The 24,175-nt window shown below is 44.5% G+C and overlaps 1 protein-coding gene across 2 annotated transcripts in view; it reads right to left on the bottom strand.

Annotated features, from left to right (window-relative positions):
* The window catches only part of SERGEF (secretion regulating guanine nucleotide exchange factor), a 276,067-nt gene extending 252,012 nt beyond the window's left edge, over positions 1–24,055 (bottom strand). For both annotated transcript variants that reach the window (XM_090032562.1, XM_090032563.1), the window contains exons 1-8: positions 24,007–24,055; positions 16,934–17,072; positions 16,142–16,297; positions 15,088–15,182; positions 8,620–8,680; positions 5,367–5,480; positions 4,464–4,526; positions 1,396–1,554 (exon numbers count right to left, since the gene is read on the bottom strand). In XM_090032562.1, the coding sequence (XP_089888688.1) occupies positions 1,396–1,554; positions 4,464–4,526; positions 5,367–5,480; positions 8,620–8,680; positions 15,088–15,182; positions 16,142–16,297; positions 16,934–17,072; positions 24,007–24,030 (811 nt within the window). In that variant the 5' untranslated portion in view covers positions 24,031–24,055. The remainder of the gene's footprint in view (positions 1–1,395; positions 1,555–4,463; positions 4,527–5,366; positions 5,481–8,619; positions 8,681–15,087; positions 15,183–16,141; positions 16,298–16,933; positions 17,073–24,006) is intronic.
* Between the last annotated feature and the right edge of the window lie 120 nt (positions 24,056–24,175).

Below are 24,175 nucleotides of genomic sequence, written 5' to 3'. Positions count from 1 at the left end.
CAGTAAAGTGCACATGTAGGTGCACCCAGAGAGAGAGAGAGAGAGAGAGTGGCATCCAAGGAAGAAACAGAATTCTCACACTAATCCCCTAACTAGCTATTTCCTATTTCCTTTTTCACAGACAGCCTCTTTTCTACCTTGAAAAACTACTACAGTAGTCTTCCTTACTTACCTTTGGCTTTTTTCACCCCTTGGTTTTTCCCCCTCCCTTCCCTGCTGTACCTTTTGTTTTCCGAATTACTACCTATTTACCTTCTCACTGAAATCCTGTCACGCTTTTAGCTTCTTTTAGTCCTTGGTGTCTGAGAACAGCAGACTTCCTATGCCTGAAAAAGAGTAATTGCACCCAAAAGCTTGCAAAGAACTTTTTTCCAACTACTCAGTTGGTCCAATAAAAGATATCACACCTACTCTGCCTGCCAATCCCCTAACTACACATTCAACTTCCTCCAGATTCCATCTGTCAAGGGAACCACAGTGGGTTTTCCCTCTAAGTATAATTTCTGTATTCTGGATAGATTCTGTCAGAGGTCTCCAACCGAAGATGATCCTACAGTATGAAAACCACTGCAAAAAGCATCTGCCATTGTGAGGAGCATGAACAACACGAGCTCCCGCAGGCAGCCACAGTGCTGTTGGCAGGAGGGAGTGCCGACCAGCAGTTGGCGACCACCCTCAGATGCCGCCAGCAGCGTCAGCAGCGGGCAGGGCAGGTAGCAAGCAGCAACCGCCCACAGGCTCCGCTGGCAGCATTAGCAGTGCTTTTTGCAAGGGGTCCACCGCCAATCTCAGGGGGTGCACGTGCACCCATGTGCGCCCCCTATGCATTGCCAATGGTAAGGAGTTTTCGAAAAGCCTTGTTTCTTTCCCAGGAAAAAGCTAAACCATACACTAGAGAGCAAACACCTGTGGATATGCAGGTGAACATCTTACCAAGGGGGGAGAGAGCTTTTTTGTGAATGAGCTGCTCAGTGTAATAATTTTCTGTGTGCATGTTCCTACCATGTAGCAAGCAAAAGCTATGCTGCAGCAACTTGCCTCTTTTTCATGAAAGGAAAAATGTAAGTGCTTCTACCTACAGCAATAACTTGATGATATAAATGGGCATCTTGATTAGTGCCTCTGCATAAGGGAGGTGTTTCAGCCACAAGCCACAAGCCTCTAAAATAAGCCAAACCCTGTAATAAATATGCCTACGCAAAACAACTTCTGATACAGAGAAATAAAAGAATGCCTCTTCCTATCATTTGCAAAGACTACCAGTCCCTCCGGGTCTACGAACTTCTCTGTGTTTCACTATTAACAGTAAGAAAGACAAACTAAACATTTTGCCAGTAACACAGTAGACATTTTACTATTTGCTTGTTGCATCTGGCTGCCTTCTTATTCTCCTACCTGTTTGTGCCACCAAGTGGGTCCATCCACTCCAGACTGCTCCAATCTTTTCATCTGAGAAAAAATTAGCTTCTATTTTGACTGGCTCAGCAAGAAAAATCTCTTTGCTCACAAGTTGCCCATGTTTGTTGCTTCCCCAGACATACAATTCTCCTTTATCTAAAATAAATATGGAAGTAAAGAAATCAGTAAAAAGCTATATCTGTGACATGTCAGCAGTTGGGGAAAAATGCGATGTGCTAAAGTGAAAGCAACATTTTAATTTAATTGGTGAGTTTCTTATGTGTATATTGTATTGTTGCTGTCCCCCTCCCACCCCTAACACGTATACACTTAAAATATAAAAAATAAAATAGCCATTAGGACCATAACAAAATTTCCTTTTACAAGCCAGAACTAATTACTCTCATTCCCTCTCCACACTTCTACACTCTAACTACTACTGAAACGATGATTGTTCAATAATTACTATTTCCCTCTATTTGTTTAATACTATATTTGAATGCATACACAATGGATTCCACCCTGGGGGATAATTACATTGTTATTATTGATTTACAGTACCATCCACACTGTTTTGTGTAGTTTCTAAACATTTGAGAACATTATTCAAGTAGCTCACAGTGCGAAGTCCAACAGACAGTCTATACCACGGCACCTTTATGAAGCAGCCATGGGTTGGGGAGAACAACACCAGCTACACACAGTTAATATGCAATCAACTCAATTCATTGCAAACAGCATGGCAGCAGTGTGGCTTTTAAAGGGATTTAAATAAGATATGATTAATGTACCATAGGGTAACGAGTTTGGAGAAAATGAGTCAGAACAGAATACAAAGTAGTTCAAGGAGGAAATAGAGTAAATCTACTTGAAATTCAGTTCTTCACTGGAAAAATTAAGACTATACACATGATTAAAGTAAGAAATATTTATCTACATGAGAACATATTTTTTATATAAATAAGTATAATAGTAAAAGGCAAAGTATTAATACATCATTTTGAGCATAATTTATACAGATGTAAATCTAGAGTTATTCCACTGAAGTAACTTTGTTTTCTGGTGTTCAGATGCAGCTGTCAGGAGAGGCTAGAAAAGAACTTAGTGTAAGTAAAAGCTATATGGTCCAAAAAAGTTGAAGAAGGAGAAGAAAACACTGTACACCAAGCTAGGCATGTTTTAGGTATTTTCCAAGACTCGTTATGGGAAAGAATCCAAAAAAATGACTTTTCTTTTATTCAAATTGCTTCCCAGGTAAAAGGAAATATACTTTTTTTTTTTTTGGGGGGGGGGGGGCCACACATGAGGATGGCAGAAATAACCCATTTTAAATAAAGAAATAAAAGGTAAATAATAGATTACAATTTTCTGGATACACTACAAAATCTCTATCTACCATTTGCTCTTCAAGTACTTTTTAGTGTCATCTCTGTATTTCACAAAGATCCTATAGTTATATAGTGATAGCCTGTGAGTGTGGTCCTATGCCAGACAAAACTAATAAATAGAGAATGACATTCCTCCATCATCCTTTACTTAAATGCTGCCATACAAGTTTGCAACAACTGCTTCTACCGTTGTTAAAATTGTCATATGTGTTCCATGAGTGACCAGTAGATGGCAGGTGAAACCAGAAAGAGAGAAAAAAGATTTGCCTATGTAACAGCGCATTGTACAATTCATAAGATTAACAAATCCGCTACAGTGTGGCTGACTTATCATTTCCCTAACTCTGCATCACAGGAAATCATTAACACTCTATTTTACATTTTCCCACATACCTTAACCTCTGTAAATAAGTGACTACATTGGGATGAGTTTAATGTGTGAATAGACACGGGCAGCTTTACTCAAGAATTGCTCTTCAGAAAAGCTTTCCATGCCTCAAAAATATAAAATTATACCACAAGAGGGAATCCTGTCTTCCCTTTACCTCATCCAACTCTGGCAGTCCTTCCATGTGACCTATGGGTTGCTTCTGTAGCAGCACAAGAGAAACAACTGCTGAACTTTTGGCACAAAGCAGGATTTACATGTGACAAAAGTAATTCAGGAACACAGGCCCTGTTGTTTTTCAAAGAGACTTATGCTCCTAAGGCCCCTAGCAGATTGTTCACTTTAAGGTGTGATGGGATCTGCTGTGCAATCCAAACAATTGTGTCTCCTGCCATGCTATACATGCACAGCAGGAGGTAAGATCGTGGGATTGGGGATCAGATCTCAATCATGCCATATGTTGGTGCAGGGGGAGCCTAAGATCATGATCTCAGGCTCCCTCTGCACTGGCAAGCAGCAAACCAGTCAGCTGATCCATGCTTTCAGCCTCAAGAGCGCATTGGAATCAAGGGCTCTAATGTACACCTGAGGCTGGGATCCCCAATCAGCTGCCACTCCCAGCCTCTTGGGGGAGCAGATTCAAGGGCTTCCATGCACCCCAGAAACTGAGAGCAGTAGTCATCTGATCTGCACGCTCAGCCCCACGAGCTAATCAGAGCCTCTGACTCCAATGAACCCCTGAGGCTGGGAGCAGCAGTCAGCTGATTGTCAATCCCAGCCGCCCGAGTACATCAGTCAAGGGTTCCTATGTGTTTTCAGGGCTAGGAACATTGATCAGCCAGGGCCTGGCCACATGTGGAACCAGCCACAAAGTTATTGCACATATTTTTTGGAATAACTTTGTAGCTTATTCCTTCTTTTATTGTGCCACTAATTACATTAATGTGCGGCCAAGTTACTACTTAAGACATAATTAACTGTTTAATCACGTCTTAAGTGTAATGTCTGCCAAGGACCAATGTGACTAAATTTATAAAAATCCTACTAGATCCTCTAGCAAACAGTTACAAAAGACAGTTACAAATTAATCCACCCAACTTCACTGTTAGGTAATTTAAACTTTCTAACACATAAACATCACTGAAGCAGTATTGTGAAAGCTGGTAGGATCACAGCACAAACTGGGGAGACCAAAGTCAAATCAACCTCTAACAAAAATTAAATATTCACAATATAATGACATGCATTGTCCAAGCCCATGGATATGGATGTAGAGAACTAGAGCCTACCTGTAAGTGACACTGAATGGTAAGAACTGGCAGTGACTCTTTTCACCTTTACCTTTTCCAGGCCTAGGAAAGATTAGTACCATGTAATTAGCTAGGCCAAGTTGCATACATGCATACAATACATAAAGCAGTCAGAAAACAGACCACATAAGCTGGATTATGGTCAAGAATTATGCCAGGAGCATGGCAAATTATATATTTTACCTCAGTCCTGTCAAGCCTTTACAGAAGTCAACATTCTTTGTTCAAGGAGTTATGACCCAGTGTTCCCATTCCATATCTCAGATATTCCATGAACCACCATGCCAGTTCCTGAGGCTACATTTAAAATGTGATATTTATGTCCATTTCTATAAATTAAGGCTAAATCCAGCTTCCAGACACTGGCCATGCAACTTCCACACTGCCATACCTGCCCCAGGTGCTAGGGGGAAGTCTTGGGGAGCATAGTGGGCCAATATCTTTTCCCAGAAACCCAGAAGAAACACCAGCAGAACCACTCCACACAAACAACTTCAGTCCAACAGCCAGATATGCTCCTTTTATGCAAGAGGGACAGGAGGATCCATTAAGCACTTCTCTCACCTCCACTCATCCATGTTCAACAGCTTCCAGGCTGCCACAGAACACTGCTCCTTTACCTCCAGATGCCTATTTTGTATTGCAAAAGCTGCACTGGATCCCTGTGTCTGTGGAACAGGGCATCTGGATATTCCCTTTACTGAATACAGTGCTTTCTATGATCTGAAATGTTCCATGATTATGTGGAATGGGCATAACGTAACAGAAGGCCTTATTAGAAAAAAGGGGAGCAAGTGGGGAGTATGGGTATTCTTTGTATGCAAGCCCACAACCCTGTGTATTACCATACCCATGCAAATAACAGTATAGGGTCTTAGTTACCTGATACTCTACACGGTTCCTTTGCTGTCAGAAAGAGTGGGATAGTTCTGCCTTGGTTCATCCGTTTTGCCCGAGATGCCATGCCAGTTCCCCACTGGAAAACTAACCCACTTTCTTCTCAATGTGAAGATACAAAGGAAAATAAAAACAGAGCAAATTATTGATGGTTCTGCTTGTTTTTTTCACTTATTTTCTCATTTCAACGGTGTATTTGCTACACTGGTTCTTATTTTAGAAATCACCACTAAATATTATTTAAAGGCTTAAACAATATCTCACATGTACAATCCACTTTCTCTATGTTGAATGAGTATCATAAAAAGCCCCTAATTGATAGGCAGTTGTTATTCTCAAGTTACTAAGCCTGTGAACAATAAGCAGCTCGCTCCAGTTCTCCAAGGGCTCCACTGCTAAGTTACATAGGAACCACAGTCATAGAAGTCACATAGTGTAGAAATGGACATTGCCTCAATGAAATGGATCAGCTGTGGCAGAACACACGTGGTCACTTGGCCTGCATCGAGCCCCCAGCTTGATGCAAGACCACAAATGATGGGTTCCCCTTGCCCACAGTCTTCCCAGGTCCCTTGCTGCCCCGCATCAGGTTCTGTGCTGATCCATGCCTCCCATGGAGGCACGGGTCAGCACAGGTCCCAGGATGAGGCTGGGAAATTCCTGGAGTCCTGTGCCTCCATGTGGGGACCAGGAAGTATAGGCCAGTGTGGGTTCTGCTAAGAAGGAACTGGACATCAGGTATTTCTTGGCACCTGTGCCGCCCTGTGCTGGGACCCACACTGAGCCATACCTCTGCCTGAAGTATGGATCACAGCCAGTCCTGGCAAGGAGGCGCATGGAGGTGCAGGAGCTGGGAAATTCCCAGAGCACCATACCTCCATGCTGGGACCTGCACCAAGTCCCACACCAACCCAAATCCCTGTGCTAGTTCCACTCCCCTCATCCCTCAGGGCTCTCATCCTGCCCCTATGACCTTAAGGGCTCAACCCCACAACCCCAGTTCATGCAGCTCACACTCCAGACCTCCCATCCCACACAGCTCACTCTCATCCCCCAGTCCATCAGGGTTCATCTTCCCACCCTCCTGGCCCTCAGGGTTCAACCACAGTCCCCCTCCTCACCCCAGCATCCTCTGGCTTCCTGCTTAGCTATGCTGCTGGAGCTGTCCTGAGGGAGCAGGCAGGGAAAGAGAATCCATCCACCATCACCCTACGGGCTGAGGCCAGTGAGGAGAGCAACAGCGAGCAGGCAGATTCCCCTTCCCTGCCTGCTCCCCCAGGACAGTGCCAGCAGCACAGGTAAGCAGGGATCTATCAGAAAGCTGTAGGGGAAGGGGAGGGGGTAACTAAGCAGAGATCTGGTGTGAGCAGGGGCCAATCCAGACTGGTGGGGGCTGACACAGGCCCAACCTGGGCCAGCATTGCCCATTCCTGGGACCTATATCGCCCAAGCCAGACAAGCACAAAGCAAACTTGGCAGCTGCTAGCCAAACCCACGCTCCCCAGCCCTCTCAGGGCAGCACAGAGCAGTGCACATTAGAGAGGGTTTTAACCCTTAACATGTGACTGCTCCCAGCACACAGCCTAATGTTCCTTAGAGTTAGCACAGGCAAACTGTAACGTGTAACTACAACTCAAGAGAGCCACAAGGTAACATCACAATTCGGCCTCCAGTATCTGGGGAAAAGGCCTGTCTGACCTTTTCATGTCAATTCAGGTATAGCAAGGTACTCGATTCCTAGTATTTGTTTCAACCACTGGACCACACAGTTCTTCCCATCTCCTCACACAACACTCACCAGTCTAGAACCCATAAGCAAGCAACAAAAAGAAATCAGAATGGACAACAATGATGAATGATTATGGGGAGCAGGCATAACATAACAGAAAGCCTTATTTTAAAAAAATGGGGAAGTGGGGAGGCGTGAATGACAGTGCTGTTTGTTGATCGCCATAAACATTGCCAGCTGCCAATTACCAACCCCTCCTAACTATAAGGCCAACCTCAGTCACTCCATGGGCAAAGCTGCCAAAAAAGCCTTGGAGGTTTCAAAATAATTTACAGAAACCCTTAAAAATCATAGAAACTATGACTCACCCAGGCACAACGCAGAGGGTAACAAGGGTCCCATAAAGCCATATTTTCAAAAGGGATCTATGTGATTAAATAGTGTTGAATATTTAATTCATAGGGCTGGCTGGAAACCAGCAGAACCATCAATAATTTGCTCTGTTTTTATATTTTATATTCCAAAGTATTTTGATTACAATAAAATTGCTTTGAAAACATAAAATGAAGCCTTTTCAAAATGTCCAGTTACCACCATTCATTTTGAAACCACTTTTCCAAATAACTCATTTCCTGTTTGTAAAAACTGAATGAAGTTGAATTAGGAACATAAACTTTTTTTTTTGACTGCCTGGAAATGACATTTTTTTGGCCAAAATTTCATTTCCATAGGAAAGGGCTTTTTTCTTCTTCTTTTCTTTCAGCTTTCACTCTGTTTCAGAATGGAAAAAAAATTAATTCATAGAATTTCTCATCAAACAGAAAATCTAGCTGCTGCCCAGCAAAAGCCCTGAGCTCTTGGAAAGACTTCTTCACTACATTTTACTAGAAGGGATATAAATCATCTCATCTTTATCATATTCCTTATAATGGGCAGGATTCTTATCATCATGTTCTTTCCTGATATTCTCTTTTATGAAGTACAGGACCCTACAGGTGCCATTATCCTCCGATATTGGCACATAAAAATAAATCCCCTATCTCTCACACCCTTAAAAAAGTTATTAGACCAGTGGTCTCAACCAGGGGGACACAAGACCCTTTCACGGGTGTTGTGCCCCCAGCACTGCTGCTGCTGCTGCAACCAGGTGAAACCACCCCGCCCAGTTCTGTTTCCAGGAGGGGTGTGCAGAGCCAAACTAGGAAGTAGCTGAGGTAGCAGCCAGCAGGTGCCCCTGATGCAGCTGCTTCCCAGGATAACTCCATACACCCCTCCTGGAAAGAGAGGTGCACAAGGCAGCTCCACCTGGAAGCAGTGGCACAGAAACCTGGAAATAAAATAAGCAAGTGGGACCAGTGGTTCTCAACCAGGGTGCTGCCAAATTCAGAAAAGTTATGGAGGGGTACCTTGAAGCTAAAAAAAGTTGAAAACCACTATATTACACCTTGTATATATTAAAAGTACTGTTAGTTTAACATGGAAATGATAAAATTTTGACAGCATATTCACCTGTGGCAGCAAGAGCATGTCTGATTCCTGCAGCAACATTCACAATCTTCTCCCTAAGGGACTATTCAAAATAAAAGAATAAACATATTGGTGTCTTTCCTGCTGTTTCAATTTTGTAACTCAGCAGGAAATGCATTTTATCAAACACAAGAAATCTGAATTCCATTAAAATAAGTAACATATTGACAAAGTATGTCATAAAAGAACACAGATAAATTAATTTTAGCACATTCAAAAGAACCTCTAAAAAAATTTAAAAAATGGAAAATTTGGATTGGGTATGTGCATGCAAGCACGCATGCACGCGCACACACACACTGGTACAGTAATAGATATCATCTGAATACACAAGCACATCAGCTCTATCACTTCTTTAATGTGAGCGTTTTGATTTTGCTAGTTGTTTGTTGCCAGGCTCCTGTACGTCCAAAAGCTTAGGTTTGTTTTTTTTAGGAGGCTCTTGTGAATGTTAATATGTGATACAATTAATTTTTCTGTGTTGTGTTCTGTGACACATACCTAGCCAATATGATACCTATCCTACCCACAACACACACATACACACAGAGTTGGTCCAGTAAAAGATATCAGCCACAACAATACTTGCTTCTCACATTAACAAAAAACTGTTAGCAATTAAGAAGCAGTATGTTTACTCTAATGTCCTCCATTTAGGATACGGAAAATTCAATACCAAAAAGCAAATAATAGTAGTATTCCTTTACACTAACCAGTTGTTTCTATATCCCAGGATGATGGACAGTTTAGCAAATGTAGGCAATACTATCTACTCTGCCTATACGCAAGATTGCTTAATGCTTACCATTACAATATCCCATTTTCAGTGTGTTTGTACAATTAGAGATAACAATCCATACACATGAAGGAAATAAAATACTGTCTTTACTTTAACCTCAGACGACCTGGAATCTAAGACTATCCCGCCAATTATTAGATTCCAGAAATACAAAATTATAAATTTGTTTTAATTTTTCATGTCTAGAACTTAGTTATTGGAAAGTCATCTTAAATTCATCCCTTCCAACACAGCCAGAGGGAAAATAGTAGCAGGGAAAGTAGCAGCTGGGGAGCAAGCAACTTGCCCCCATACCCCTTAACCCAACCTTGTAACCTGACCCCCGTGTTTGCCCCCCTACCACCCATCTTCCCCAGTGTCTTCCTGTCCCTCCTACTACTTTTCCCTATTTTGTGCCTGCCACCTTCCTCCTTGCCTTGGCAGCTGCTCTTGCTCTGTCTCCACTAGGGACATGGAGCACCACGCTGGGCCCGCAGTAGCAGTGACTCTGGCTTCAGCCTTCAACCTCTGCTGTTCTGAATGCCCCTTCCCTGAGCACTTCTCGCTCTGTGCTCCACTTCCCCTGTGCCTCAGGTGTGCCCTTCCCTGCACTCCCTTCACTCCATGCATCTCTTCACCAATGCTCCCCCTACCACCTCTTCCCCATACTTCCCCCAGCACTGTACGCCCATTTCCCTGTGCTCCCCCTGCACTGCGTGCCCCTTCCCCATGCTCCCCCCATTTCGCACCCTTTCCCCATGCGTGCAAAAGGGCGCACAGTGCAGAGGGAACACAGATGAAGGGATAAGTGGAGTGAGGGGAGTGCAGGGAAAGGGCATGGGGGAAGGGGTAAGATTCACATGTCCCTTCCCCCACTCCATTTCCCTGAACCCTCCTGACTCTGCACAGCCTTTCCCCTACAAACCTACCTCTGGCCCTTCCCCTTTGGTTCCCACACACCATATGCCCCTACCCCATGCTCTCCCACTCACCCCCTACCTGCCACATGAACCAGCTTAGCCCCCTCTGAAACTGCAGCAGCTACTTGCTTGGCCTGTACTCGAATATAAGATGAGAGTCCCCCAACCCCCACCATGCTGAATGGAAAAGGGGGAGGAAAAAAAGGCTGTCTTATATTCAAGTAAATACAGTAAGTTTACAGAGGTTGCCTTAATTGTGCCATTTGTCATCTTCTTGATTTTGCAACTTTAACATTCATTTAAGTTTTTTGAATGAAACATAACAAAAATAGTGGCAACCATGAGTGACATAAGCAGTCATTCCAGAATATTATTCAATAGGGCTGTGTGAAACTTCGGCAGCAATTCGTTTTGGAGGGGTTTCAGCCTGTTTTGGTACCCGAAACACTGAATCCAAAACAAACCAGAAGGTTCAGAAACATCTCCAAAACTAAACGGAACCATCCAAAACGTTTTGGAAATGTCTTGGATGTTTCAGAGGCGGGCTTGCACAGAAACAGAAACTCAGAAGAGAGAGGGGGAAGAGTGTCGGGGGTGGGGAAGACTACTCTGATACTGACATCTGTAGCTGGCCAGTGTCTATAATCTATCCCTGAGGTCCCTGAGTGCTCTGGGGGAGGGACGGCAGCCTGCTGTCATCCCACACACAGATCTAAGGGCCCGCACCCCCAGGAGGAGTCTGGCACAGCCCCACAGCCCTCCTGGGGGGCACGAGCCCCTGGATCTGCATGCGGGATGACAGCGTGCTGCCACTGCCGGCTGGGGCCAGCACCAGCACCTGAGCCTGTTTGGCACAGCCTGAGCCGAGTGCTGGAAAGAACCCATTGCTGGCACTGGCCCCAGCCAGCAGCAGCAGCCTGCTGTCATCCCCCACACAGATCCAGGGGCCCACGCCCCCTGGGAAGAGTCCAGCACAGCCCTGCAGCCCTCCTTTTAAAGTGCTAGGAGGCTAGGGCAGGGTTGGGGATGGGGCCGGGCAGGGCAGCCATGGGGGCTTCTGCTACAACTCCCCACACTGGGGCAAAGGCAGGCACAGCTGGAGGAGCCGTGGGAGAAGTCCTCATAGCTGCCCTATCTGGTCTCATCCCCTGCCCAGCCCCAGCCTCCCGGCACTAAAAAGCCCCACACTCACTGGCTGCAGCAGCAATGATCAGGGCCTCTGAGGGCTCGTGGCAGGGCCCCCCACACAGCATGGGGCAGTGTGGGGCAGCGGGGATTGCCCCCCTGCCTAGTACCCACGCAGCAGCTGCCCCATGGCGTGGGTGCAGCACAGCTCAGCAGGACACCGAGTGCTGCCTGGGAGCTAGGGCCTCTGGGGCTGAGCGGTGCCAAGCTCCGGCTGACAGGCGGAGCCGTCCCAGCTCCCAGACAGCCAAGCAGCGCTGCACCCACACGATATGACAGCTGCCACACGAGCACCAAGCAAGTGGGAGTGATCCCCGCTGCTCCTTCCTGCATGGGGGCTCTGCCACAAGCCCTGAGAGGGGATGACAAGGCAGCCATGGGGGCTTCTCCCACAGCTCCCCCCACCCAGGGGGAGGCAGACACAGCCAGAGGAGCCACAAGAGAACCTACAGCCACCTGGCTATGCTTGCCTCTCCCTGGTTGATCGAATCTCCAAATCTGTGCTGAAACAGCATCAAAACTCAGAAACAGATTCGGCCGAATTGAAATGGAACACTAATACAAAACACCAAAACAAATCACTGTTCCTCCAAAACAGAAATGAAACACAACCATTTAGCACAGCCCTACTATTCAAGAAGCTTATTAAATTAGGGGTTGCCAATGATATACCAGTTACGTAAAAAAAAAACCCAAAATCCACTAGAAGATGGTTACATTTTAGAAATGGAACCAACCTGCAATCAGGAAGACAGACTATAATTTATAACCATAAGGCAGCAACCCTCAAAGTCTCTAGTTAGGCTTAGGGTCCATTATGTCAGGATGCTCCTAGAGCAGCTGGGAATTCAGGGAGCAAGATAAGCCAAAATCCAGGGTACAGAGCCCTGTTGCAGACATATATTGGTGGAGGCAAAGCAGTGGCTGCCTTCACTCCCATAGCTCACTCTTTTGCTGCTCGTCCCATGGGCTGAGTTTAACCTCCCTGCTTTATCCATTGGTCCAGCACCTAAAAGGACAGCACATAGCGCCCTGTACCCAAGAAGATAAGGACTTTTCTATCTCTAATTTCTGTAACCATGTTGTGCCAAAATTTAAAAAGAAAGAGAGGGCTTGTGTTTAGTAGTAGCAGTAAGACTGGAAATCCTAGCCAAAAGAACCAGAAAGGAACCTGCAGATTCTGATGCCCTAGAAAAATTGAGCTCTCTGCAGTGAAACAGAAAAGGGAATTTGTCTGGATGTGAAGCAACGTTCTTAAAAAAAGAAAGCAATACGTAAACTGGGCATTAATTAGAAGAAAAGAACAGTGCTCCCATGAGTAATTTATTCACAGTACTGGATTCAGTCACCAGTAGTAGAGTTTCACTGAGGATAAAAAAGTCTCAGCAACTATTCCCTTGCGGATTTTAAAGCAATTCACATAGGATATAATCTGATCCACAAACTCATGTTCAGTAGTGCCTTACCCCACAATGACACCTAATGACTTCAGTATGACTATTAGAGGTAGAGGCAAGTCAAGTTTTATACCACTTGATAGGACATATCAGAATCGGTCCACAAAAATCAGTAAAGAAAAGGATTCTTTATTCTCCAAGTCCATTTCCCTTCAAGTTCTATATGGCGTGATGGGATTTTTGGGTTAAATAAGGACACTACCAAGGTATTTTTCATTTCCTTTGCTATCCATTTTTTTTAACTGTAGTTTATACTCTAAGAGAAGATGCATCTCAAAATCATTCCCTCAATAACATTTCTATTTTCCTATACAGAACCTATTATTATTGCCATGGTCAAACATGGCAGCTTCTAACAGTGATAGTTGTTCAATCAAGAAATAAAGTTGTGTCATTCATATCAGGAAGGGACCCAAAAATATAAATAGATTTTGCAAATTTTGGTTAAAAAAAAACCCTAAAAAACCCGCTTCTGACACTGTACATGACACTGTACTGCTTAGTGATAAAAATACAGGAACATAAAACCAAACTGAGATTTTTACAGCATGCTCTAGCAGAAAGAACTCAGCTAAACAAAAAAGAAGTTCCTACCATAGAAGTCCCAAAAAAATCAATCAATTCTATTGAATTCCATTGTGGCTTTTTTGTACAAGTTAACCTTTGAATTTTTCAACAAAATATTTCAAACAGCTAAAAATATTTTAGAAAAATGAACAGAAAGTCTCTGCTTTTCTCTTCAGGAAAGTATTGAAAGGTTTTAGCAGTCAGATGTTTCAATAGGGCAAATCAACACAGCCCCAGTGGCTTCAATAGCCAATTTTCACTATCTGAGGATACATTTTACTACCCAGGTTGCAATGCTTTGTAACATTTACAATGGCCATCAAGATGCGTATTTATGAAATACAGGGGCCTCACAACATATACCAGGGCTGCACAACCCCTAGGCCACATCCATTCTCCAGTACCATATCATCCAGCCTGTAGAGCTCTGCACAGATCCCTACAGATCCCTGTAGGGAGCCCTCAGGCTGTGGCCCTGCACACTGTATCAGGCACAGAGAACAGTGCGGGACCCCCAGAGCCTGATCCTAGCCAGGCAGTGGCAGTGCAGGACCCCAGGTCTGGATCCTAGCTAGTAGGGCTGTGCTAAACTTTGGTAGCCAATTCAATTTGGAGGAGATTCAGCCTGATTCAGGGACCAAATCTTTGAATCTGAATTGAAAAGGGAGACCAATTAAAAGCTCCAAATAGATTCAAAGACTCCAAATCAATTTGGAAAAGCTTTGGAAAATATTCAGCCCGTTCAGAGGTTTAGCCATAGACTAAACAGGCAGCTGATAGCTGCCTCCAGCTAGTAAGTCTGTTGGGGTTGGGGGAGAGGGGATGGGACGGGACAAGCTGCCCAGCCATGGCAGGGGAGCGTGGGACTCAGGAAGAGGATACAGGTGTGGCATCGCACGGAATGGGGGCTCTGCCCTGCTGCCACTTGCCAGCTGTGGGGGGCGCTACCGCCACTTGCCAGCCAGGGTGGGGAGGCATGGGATGCGGGCACAGCAGTGCTGGGAGCGGGGGCTATGTCCTGGTGCCACTTGCTCCCTTCTGCCCATATCCCACGTCCCGCCCTGGCTTGCAAGCAGCAGCAGCACCAGGACAGGGGGACACAGGACTCAGGGAGGGGACAGGGTGTGGCGGAAGATGCAGGCCTGGCTCTCTCAAGGCAGAAGGGTATGTCCTGCTGCCACTTGCCCAGCGGGGCGGGGGGTGTGGGGAGGGGAGCGATGCAGGAGTGGCTGAAGCAGCATTGAATCTTTTGGATCTGATTCAGCTGAACAGAATCAGAATAGTGATCCAAATCTCTGCATCAAATCACTGTCCTCCAAATCAGCCGAATCAAATACTTGCCATTTCGCACAGGCCTACTGGCTAGATGGGAGCCCCATACCACCTCCACCCAGGTAGCATCATTCATGTGAGTTATCCTATTACCCTTAACAGATTGAAGGGCCTGTGCCAAAACCCACTGAAGTCAGTGGATTTTGTACAGAGACTTAAAAAAAGCAGAGAGAACTAGGTTTAGAAAGCACAGTTTTTGTTAAATCTTTACCTCAATCTTTTGTGGGCTCAAGCATCCTCCTGAAGTCTGAGGAAGTCCTAACTGTCCAAAAGAGTTAGAACCACAGGATAAAACTTCACCATTTTCTGAAAGATAAAACAACATAAAGAAGCAGAACAAGTCAAAGTATTACAACTCTCAGCAATACAAATAGCTGAATTAAATGAAAAATATGCCAGATATCAGAGCACAGCATTTTAAAAAAACTGGTCCTCCTTCTTTCAAGAGCTGAGTCTACTGCACGGGGTTTATATAAATCATGCTCAGTAATGGTCTTGAAAGATTACAGGACTAGGGATGGAGAAAATATTCAAGGAATTCAACTTACAAAGCAGAGAGCCTAAAGGATGCAGACAGAAGTGCAGCTCCTGTGTCTAACTCACGGCACTTCACAGAAAGTACCATGATTTAGACCAATCGTCCCAACCCAAAAGATCCGGGGGCCTGCACCCCCTGGGAGGAGTCTGGCACAGCCCCACAGCCCTCCCAGGGAGTACAGACCCCGGATCTGCATACGGGAAGGCAACATGCTGCCTGCTCCAACAAACATTAAGTGTTGGGTCAGGAGAGTGGGGAAATCAAGCTCCAATTTGGGGGGCTCCAACCTCAGTGGGGCTCCAATTCACCTACCCTACCTTCCAGAACCAGCTCGACACCCTTCAGAATGAGCTCCCTTTGCTCCTTTCCTCCTCTTCCATTCTGAAAACAGCACCAAGAGCAGGGCTGGACTGCATAAGCCTAGACCTCTTTCTAGTGCATGCCGACACAAGTTAACAAAGACACTCCACTTTGGAGCATCTTCATATGAACCCTCCTGTAATAGAGTTCAGATTGTTACAGAATCAGACCCTTTTAAAGAGCTCTGAAGCTGGGCACTTGTGTTAGGTCACAGCTGTAGAGCTCTTTCAGGGGCCAAATTGGGCAAAAACAGTCACTTCTGTCTGTGCCTAAAAATTATTTGTACTCATCCACTTCATACAACCAAACTTTGTGACTTTTACTATACACCATAATATTTTCCTAGATCCTGGCATGATGGATTTACCTGTAAGTATGACTGTAAAATCCCAACCACAGGCAACTTGTATCACATGCAAGTTGCACAATGCAGTGCACGAAGTAAAACAAAGTACATCCTCTGTATGATTCAGTCCCAGCTGTCCTTCTTTGTTTTGGCCACATACAAAGAGTTCACCTGCATCTGCAAAATAAAACCACTATTGAACCTGGATTCAATACAGATGTAAAACAAAACCATACACAGCATGGTTTTATGACAAATAAGTATGAGCACACAGGCCTCATCTCCATAACTAAAAAATATTTGCTTCTAATGCATTAAAATCCCCCCTTTTCTTATGATCCACAGCCATCAAGTATGCAGTTGCCAAGGGAGATTATTCCCCTTCCTCCCACAGCATTTCAAAATCTTTTCTGCTATCATCTCTACTTTTCCTAAGCAGACATAATACATGGCAGAATTTTCCAACTGGGGATTAGGACCCTATTTAAAAGAAGGCTCAAGCTATCTTTTCAAAGTGAAATACCCCTGTTTTAACTCCTCCACCCAAAAGAAAATTCCCTTTCATGATAAACAGGTGGAATATCACAATTATAAAAAAAAAATAATAATACAATTTTCCCCACCCCACCCCACTTCCCCGCAAAAATGCAGGTATTTAGCTACAAATAAACAGTTTTGAAACTAAAACTTGGCGCCTGCTATAACCCACAGAGGGCAGCAAAATACCAAGAAAAAGACACTCATATAAGAAACCTCCTTTAAAAGATGACAGTCCATCAAGTCTAGGGCCAGTATCAGACAAATGTTTGCTACCAGTGATAGCTGCCGAATGCCCTCCTCCTCCAGTGATGCTTTTAATCCTTTGCTGGTTGCATGGAAAATTTTCCAGTGACTGAGGTAGCAGTACATCTTCTTTATGACCAAAGCCCAGCTGTCCATAGCTATTTGCGCCCTTTAAGTACACGCAGGGAAAAAAAAAACAAAACACAGGTTTGTTAACAGAAAGATTCTTTAGCCTTTAAATAGTATGCAGAGTTTGCAAAAATTCAGCTTGTCTCTTTTGAAATAAGGGTATTTTTGGATCTGAGCCTCTGAAAAGACCTCAGATCATGCCTGACCCTCTATTTACACAAGATATGAAATGACTTCTTTACTAGGTACAATCTAGTCCAGTGATTCCCAAATTTTTCCTCAGCATGACCACAGTTATTGCCCCATTTCCTCAGCATGGCCCCAACCCGTAGCCCCTCTCCCCATGACCCCATTTGCTGATGTTGCAGTCCCATTTGGGGTCACAGCCCACAGTTTGGGAACCGCTGATCTAATCTGTTTGGCAAAAGCCTATCTTATAGAAAAACACCCTGTCCTGATCTGAAGTCTCCATCCCAAATAGCACAACATGCCTTTCTAACCCTCATTGGGCATGTCTTCACAAGATGCTGTCTGCACAGTTGTTACTGCATAGTCACTTAGTACTTGTATAAACAAGTTGTATAACTCAAGTTACTGTGCAGTAGCTTCAACGAATGGTTCTTTTATAATTCTTACTGCGCAGTAGCCCAAGACTACTGCACCGTAGTGTCACGTCATGGTTGCTGCCACGCAACGCTACGGTGCAGTAGTCTCAGGCTACTGTGCAGTCAGAGTCTCGTGTAGACACGGCCACTGACAATGAAGAATTTTGGTGCATTAGCCCTCCACACAAACATCCCAGCATGCACGTAACATGCCATGTGTCCATCCCCAACAAGTGGTCACAAGGTGCCCAGGCTCTCTCAGCACTATCTGGAATCACACCAGGTGCTCTCATGCCAGGTTCCATGATTCAAAAGCAGCAAGACAACATAAAGAGTGCTAAGAGCTTTCCCATTATGCTCACCCAGAACACACTCATCATGGGTTGTGAGTTACCACATAAAATTACATTAACTGTTTTAAAGATAGCTGAGAATATGACTTTCTGCTGCTTTGTTCTCATTCAAAGACAAGCGGGTCCATCTAAGCACTCTCTGCATTTTGTTTACCCACCCACTTTTAGATTCTGCAGCTTTTTGTAAATTATGCAGAGGTTACGACAATAGTATTAAAAAGGGGGGATATTTATAGGAATAAGAAGAAAATATTGCCACTGTCCATAGCAGCAGTGAGAACATTACTACAATAGCATGTTCAATTTTGATGTATAGTCTTAAGAAAACACATACTGACAAACTGGAAAGGGCTCAAAAACATGCTACAAGAAGGACTTGACGTCGAGAATGCATACCTTATTCTTGAATGAATAAATTCAATCTCTTTTGCTTATCTAAGAGAAGATTAGGAGGTGAAGTGATCAAAATCTGTACATACCTTTCTGATAATCATGGGTTTTTTAATCTAGTGGTTAAAAAATAAAAAACGAGATCCAAAGGCTAGCAACTGAAACCAGACAAACTGACTAGAAATAAGGTACTGCAGAGATCATTCATCACTGGAATAATTTACCAAAGAATACAGTGGATTTGCCTTCATTTTACATCTTTAAATCGTGACTAGATTTTTTTTTAAAAACTCTTGCTCAGCCAAAAGTTATGAAAAACTTTGGAATCACTTGGTGACATTCTCTAATCTGCATGATGTTGGAGGCTGTCATGCTGGTTATAATGCTCCCTTCCACTCTTAGAATCTATTGAATAGATTTATTCTTCTCCATCATCGTCTCAAACACCTTTCGAGTCTGATTATGGTTTCCCAAGAACATTTTGACTACGTAAACAATAAACCTCCATGAGAAAACAGACTGAGACAGTGCAAATTGCTGTTTTAAATAACACTTAGAAGGTACCTGACCTACCAACACTGTGCATACCAAACTGCAAGCAGTTAATGCATGGCCTTTATTAAAACACAAACAGGTAGAGAGAACTTGCTATATAAAAATGTAAGATATTATATTATTAAACTATTAGGCACTCAAGAATATAAAATGTATGCTGCTAAATCACCGGTATACAAGTGAAGGACTTTCCAAAGATTTTTTTCAAAACAAGTACCAGGAGAAAAATATTTGCAAGATTTACATATTTATCAAAAGGTTTATCATCATCATCTCCACATCTGCCTAAATGCATCTTAAATAAATAAACAAACTTTTCCCTCTAGATGAAAAAGTATTATGCTGTAGAACTGTATACCATGTAGTGCATAAAGTTTGTCAGCTGCAGCCCAATGTTTATTTGCTTCATTTTAGAACATGGCAACATTTAACTACCCAAGAGACGAGGCAAAATATGGGGCAATAATCACCTGTGATTCTACATAACCCTCATCACCATCACAATGCTTTAGGAATTTGAGCATCAGAGCCACATCCCTGGAAAATGAAAAATAGTGGCTGTCATTCTGCAGAAGAACTTAGGCACAGAACAGATTAAGAGACTTGTCCAAAGTGGCTGGATCCAGACGTGTAGGCACGTGGGATTTGTGGTGTTGCAAACCTCTTTGCGGCGCCACAAAATACACGTGTTCCACATTAAACCATGCACAGCGCTGCTAGCTGGGGCAAAATTTACCGAGATTTCCTGGTAGAAAAAAAAACCCTGGAAAAAGAAAAGCAGTGCAAAGCACACCCAAATGCTGTGTGCCAAAACAAACACGGAGACGGGTGAGAAGGAAAATGTGTCCTGCCGCAAACCACACAAGCAAGGGAATGCACTGCAGCACAAAGTAGTGGCACAAATCTATTTGTCCTGCTGCAAATGCATGCCCCTGCCTGGCTATATGACAAAGCCAGGACCAGGTCTCCTGAGTCTCAACACAATGCAGTAAATCTCCCTTCCTGACACAACAACTGATCAATTCCAGTGCCATTTCCCATCCAAATAAAACGGTTTATCATAAAGTAAATAATTACTTTCCTGTACTTTGATGCCACAGATAGCATGAATGGCTACTACTTCCACTAGTTTACCAAATAAGTCCCTGATCAGATACCCACTATGGTGAGACAATTAGTTATTTTTAAAAAGCTGTACTATTCCTCTGTGACAGTATTTGCTTATTTTTTGCATGCATCTGTTTCCTTACTCTATAAGCACCCAACTCAGAGTGAATTGGGTGGAGTGTGCCGTGTTCTTCTTCATGTAGCCTGGGGCTTGTCAAACAGTCCCCAGAAGGGTTTCTAAATGGAAAGAACTTTTAAAAGTACACAAATAGCTACATGAAAAAGTGCAGCCAGGTACTTCTTATGGACTTTAAGCCAAACTCACTTTATACTAAGGAATGCTGCTAATGATGGAGTTGCATTTATATTGTACATCAACGGTGAATTTAATCCAGTGCTCACAGGCAAAGAACAAGAAGAACAAGTTCATGCCTGTGAATCAGCTAGCTTCTAAGGTGCTGCCTTCTGCTTTACTATGATTTTGTTCACAAAGACATCCCTGCAGAATCCTGCTCTCAAAGGAAGATAAGCAGCCTATGTTGCCTCATTTGCAACCTGGAATTAGTGAAATAGAAACACTTATTTGTCAACAGTCAGCTCAAGCACTTGGAGCCTAAGCAAATTACTGACAGATTTACAAATGAATGCCGAGTCAGAGATGATACAAGCACTGAAAATAAAACATGGGAAGTATTAAGATAAGTTTTGGAATTCTTCAGCAGCTATACCAGCTGAATGCAATCCAGCCATTTTGATCCTCGACATTTTTGCTCACCTCCAACAACTTTCTTAAAAAAAACCCAAAAAAGGTTAAAATAATACCAATAACCTCAGATCCAACACAACCACTTCCTGGCAAAACTTAATCACTAGAACCCTTGTCCTCTCTCTCTTCCACTCCAGAGTCCCTCATCTACTCTGGTTTCTCTTCCTCTTCCGTGCTGGGTTAGTAGCATCTGATGTACTTTAAAGGGAGATGTGCCATTTAATAACAAATGCAGCAAAAAGAGGCTGAAATTCAGATACGAGATTTTGGCTGTGCCCATGATAAATGTACGCACAAAATTTCAAGATTCTAGCTCCACAGGAAGATGGAAGCTGGTGTCAGTGTTATGATCAGCACGTGTAATCCTAGCTGGTTCAGAGATCACCTTTACATAATTTTTCCTGGAAGGTAATTCACATTCTTACTGCAAGGTGAGCAACAAAATTAGATGCTGAGAAGACTGAAAAACGCTTCCATGATAGATGCGATGCTCAAGATGCCTATCTCCATTTACTCTTGCATGCTTGCAGATGTAACTATTACTGACCATCATGGCTACTGTATATATATATCAGAAGGATGAGAGTCAGAGCAGAGGACAATCTATGGCTATTCACACAAGACTTATGTCCATTTTGCATGTACTGTAGGTGAAATCCTGGTCCCATGGCAGTCAACAGCAAAACTCTTTTTGATTTCAAAGGGTCCAGACTTTTCCCCAGGGCATCTCCTTTATGAGAAGGAATGCACCTCCATGTACCATTCAAATTGCAGAATGAAAAGTCAGCAGCTGCAATCTCTCTTTGAACACCTACTAGGCTAAGGCAGAGAAATTCTCTTGGCTACCTCTCATGCAGCATAAATAATTAGGCACAATTGTCCATCAACGGATTATTTTTTGGTGGATAGGAAGTGAAAGTATTATGAGATGAATGGTATGTAATGAGGCACTGAAAAAGAGTACATCTTCTGGTGTCCATTCCCAGAAACAGCTGACCACAATAGTGACTTGCCTTATTAATTTCATGTCTTTTCTAAGAAGTAGCAGTGTCCAGCACATGTGAAAGTCATCAGAAACAGATATTTTATTTCTTTTTGAAATGAATGCTTAAATACTGAAGATAGCATAAATTCACTTTCATCTCTGACAAGCAATATTTTTTTAAACTATGAACAGTGGCTGTTCTTAAAATATACACATCAACTGAGAACATAACATACTGTTTTGTTTTGTTTTAAATAAAGCTAAAGATATAATAGGAATCTTTCAGGGAGAAAGAAAAACTTTATTCCTGAATTTTTCCAAATAGCTTCAGATATGAGATGCTTACGAAGAGAACAATTTAAAAGAAGGAATAGAACCACAGCCCCTTTACATGTGAAAAATGAGCAAAGTGTTAAGCTCTCATATTCTGGAGCTACAACCCCTCCATGGCATCCCTTAATTTTAATACTTTTGTTCATTTTGGCCTGTTCATCTAAAGAGAGAGAGGCATTATGGGTACCCAAATACACAAGTGACAGAATCTATTATGCATGTACTAAAACAGCATTGGGAATATCTTAAGAAATAAGCCTTGGAGTATCTTAAGAAATAAGCCTTGGAGGTTCAGCAAAGCACAACCTACAGTACAGACGAGCTGCCTAAGGAGCCTGTCAGACCACTTTCTATGATCTGGGCCTTGGTTGTACAACTCCCCACATAAGTGAATTGCAATGCCTGCAAGGGGCCCTGCTGTCTTCACTATTCCAACAGTCTGTCCAGGCACTAAGATTTGGAGATTGCATACATGGGTGCATGCAACTTACACTCTTAACTGTTTCTCTACAGCAGCAGCTCTCAACCTGGTTAGACTCAAGGGTCTCCTAGGAAAATGCCAATGCTGAACTTCCACTTGTTTTTTTTTTTGTTTTTAATATGAAACAAGAACAAAGCCATTCTGCGGCAAAGAACTCACATGACAGACCACAAGCAGTCAGAAAGGAATCTGTCACGTTAAAACCAATTTGAAATCTCTGGGTTTACTTTGTGAATCATGTGGGCACACCTCACCATGCTAACACCTTGTGTGACACCCCACAGCACCCTGGTTGAATATCACAGCTCTACACCAGGGGGGTCAAGAGAATAGCCCATGGGCTGGATCCGGTCCATGCAGCCACTGTATCCAGCCCACCGGACTACTGACCGGGACTGGAAGTTGGGGCCGATTGGCAGCATGAGGACGACCAAGGGATGACCTGACCCTGATCGCCTTCCGGCCTTTTCACCTGTCACCACAACTCCAGCTCATCTGCTGCCACTGCCACATGGACCCATCACCTCCATGTGCTCCATGCTGGAGTGGGAGCTGTCACCCCAGCAAGAAATATGCATGGGGGGCAGCAGCTCCAACACTGACACGGGGCATGCAGGGGGAGCAGTGGCTACTGCCACACCATACACTGGGCTGCAGTTACCCTGTGCCCTGGGCTGGATCTAGCCTGCAAGGAGCCCTGCAGCACAGACCTGGGCCTGGACAGGCAAGTTTGACACCCCTGCTCTACAGCAAGCACAACCATTGCTGTAATCTCTTCCGTTTCACACGTGCCAAGCACAGCTCCCAGGCGCCCAGAAAAGTACCACTTCAGCCCCTTCAGTTTTGCCTTCCCCTGGAAGAGACTATTGCCAGCCCCCTTTCCAGCACCGCAGCAAGCCCGTCCCGTGACCCTTCAGAGGTTGGGCCTTGCATGGGGCCAGCCATGGCATTTCTTTGCGAAGGTGAACACAAAAGAGGCCTTTTGGGAGTCACGCCTCGCCCCACGCCCAAGCAAAGCTATGGTGGCGAGCAGGGTGCGAACTGCAGGGGACTCTGGAGAAGCTGACCCCTCTCCCCCATAAGAGGCAGGAGCCCCCTGTAAGATTTGTAGATCATAACCGGGGGGAAGGGGGGGGCAGGTCTCTGGTTTTATTAGGGCGTTGTAATGGGCAGCCCAAATTGTTTCTGTAGACCCCCCAAGAGTCAGCTGGACCCTGACAGTTAGTCATGAAGGCCGCGCGCCCCCGGAGGCTGGGAGCCCTTGGACACGGGGTCCCCCTCGGAGAGCCCCAGGCCGGGGCAGCCTAGCAGCCCACGCGCGGGGGGGGGCCTTCCCGGGCAGCAGGGAACAGCGCCCGGACAGCCGCCGCCGCCACCGCCCCCGGCCCGGGGCACCTACCCACGCCCACAGCGCCCGCTCCATGCGCCCGCGCCGCCGCTTCCGCGCGCCGGGCTCCGCCTCGCCGGGGCGGGGCCACCCCCGCCCCGCCCCCGCCCCCGCGCTGGGTGCCCTGCAGGGCGGGGCGCTGCATGTGGCTGTCACACGGCAGCCTCCACACCTGGCGTCT

This window comes from Crocodylus siamensis, chromosome 2 (assembly GCF_052110815.1).
Source record: "Crocodylus siamensis isolate JL-2025a chromosome 2, ASM5211081v1, whole genome shotgun sequence".
Classification (NCBI taxonomy): domain Eukaryota; kingdom Metazoa; phylum Chordata; order Crocodylia; family Crocodylidae; genus Crocodylus; species Crocodylus siamensis.
Note: the sequence above shows the minus strand (reverse complement) of the source record. Positions and strands in the feature narration are given on the sequence as shown.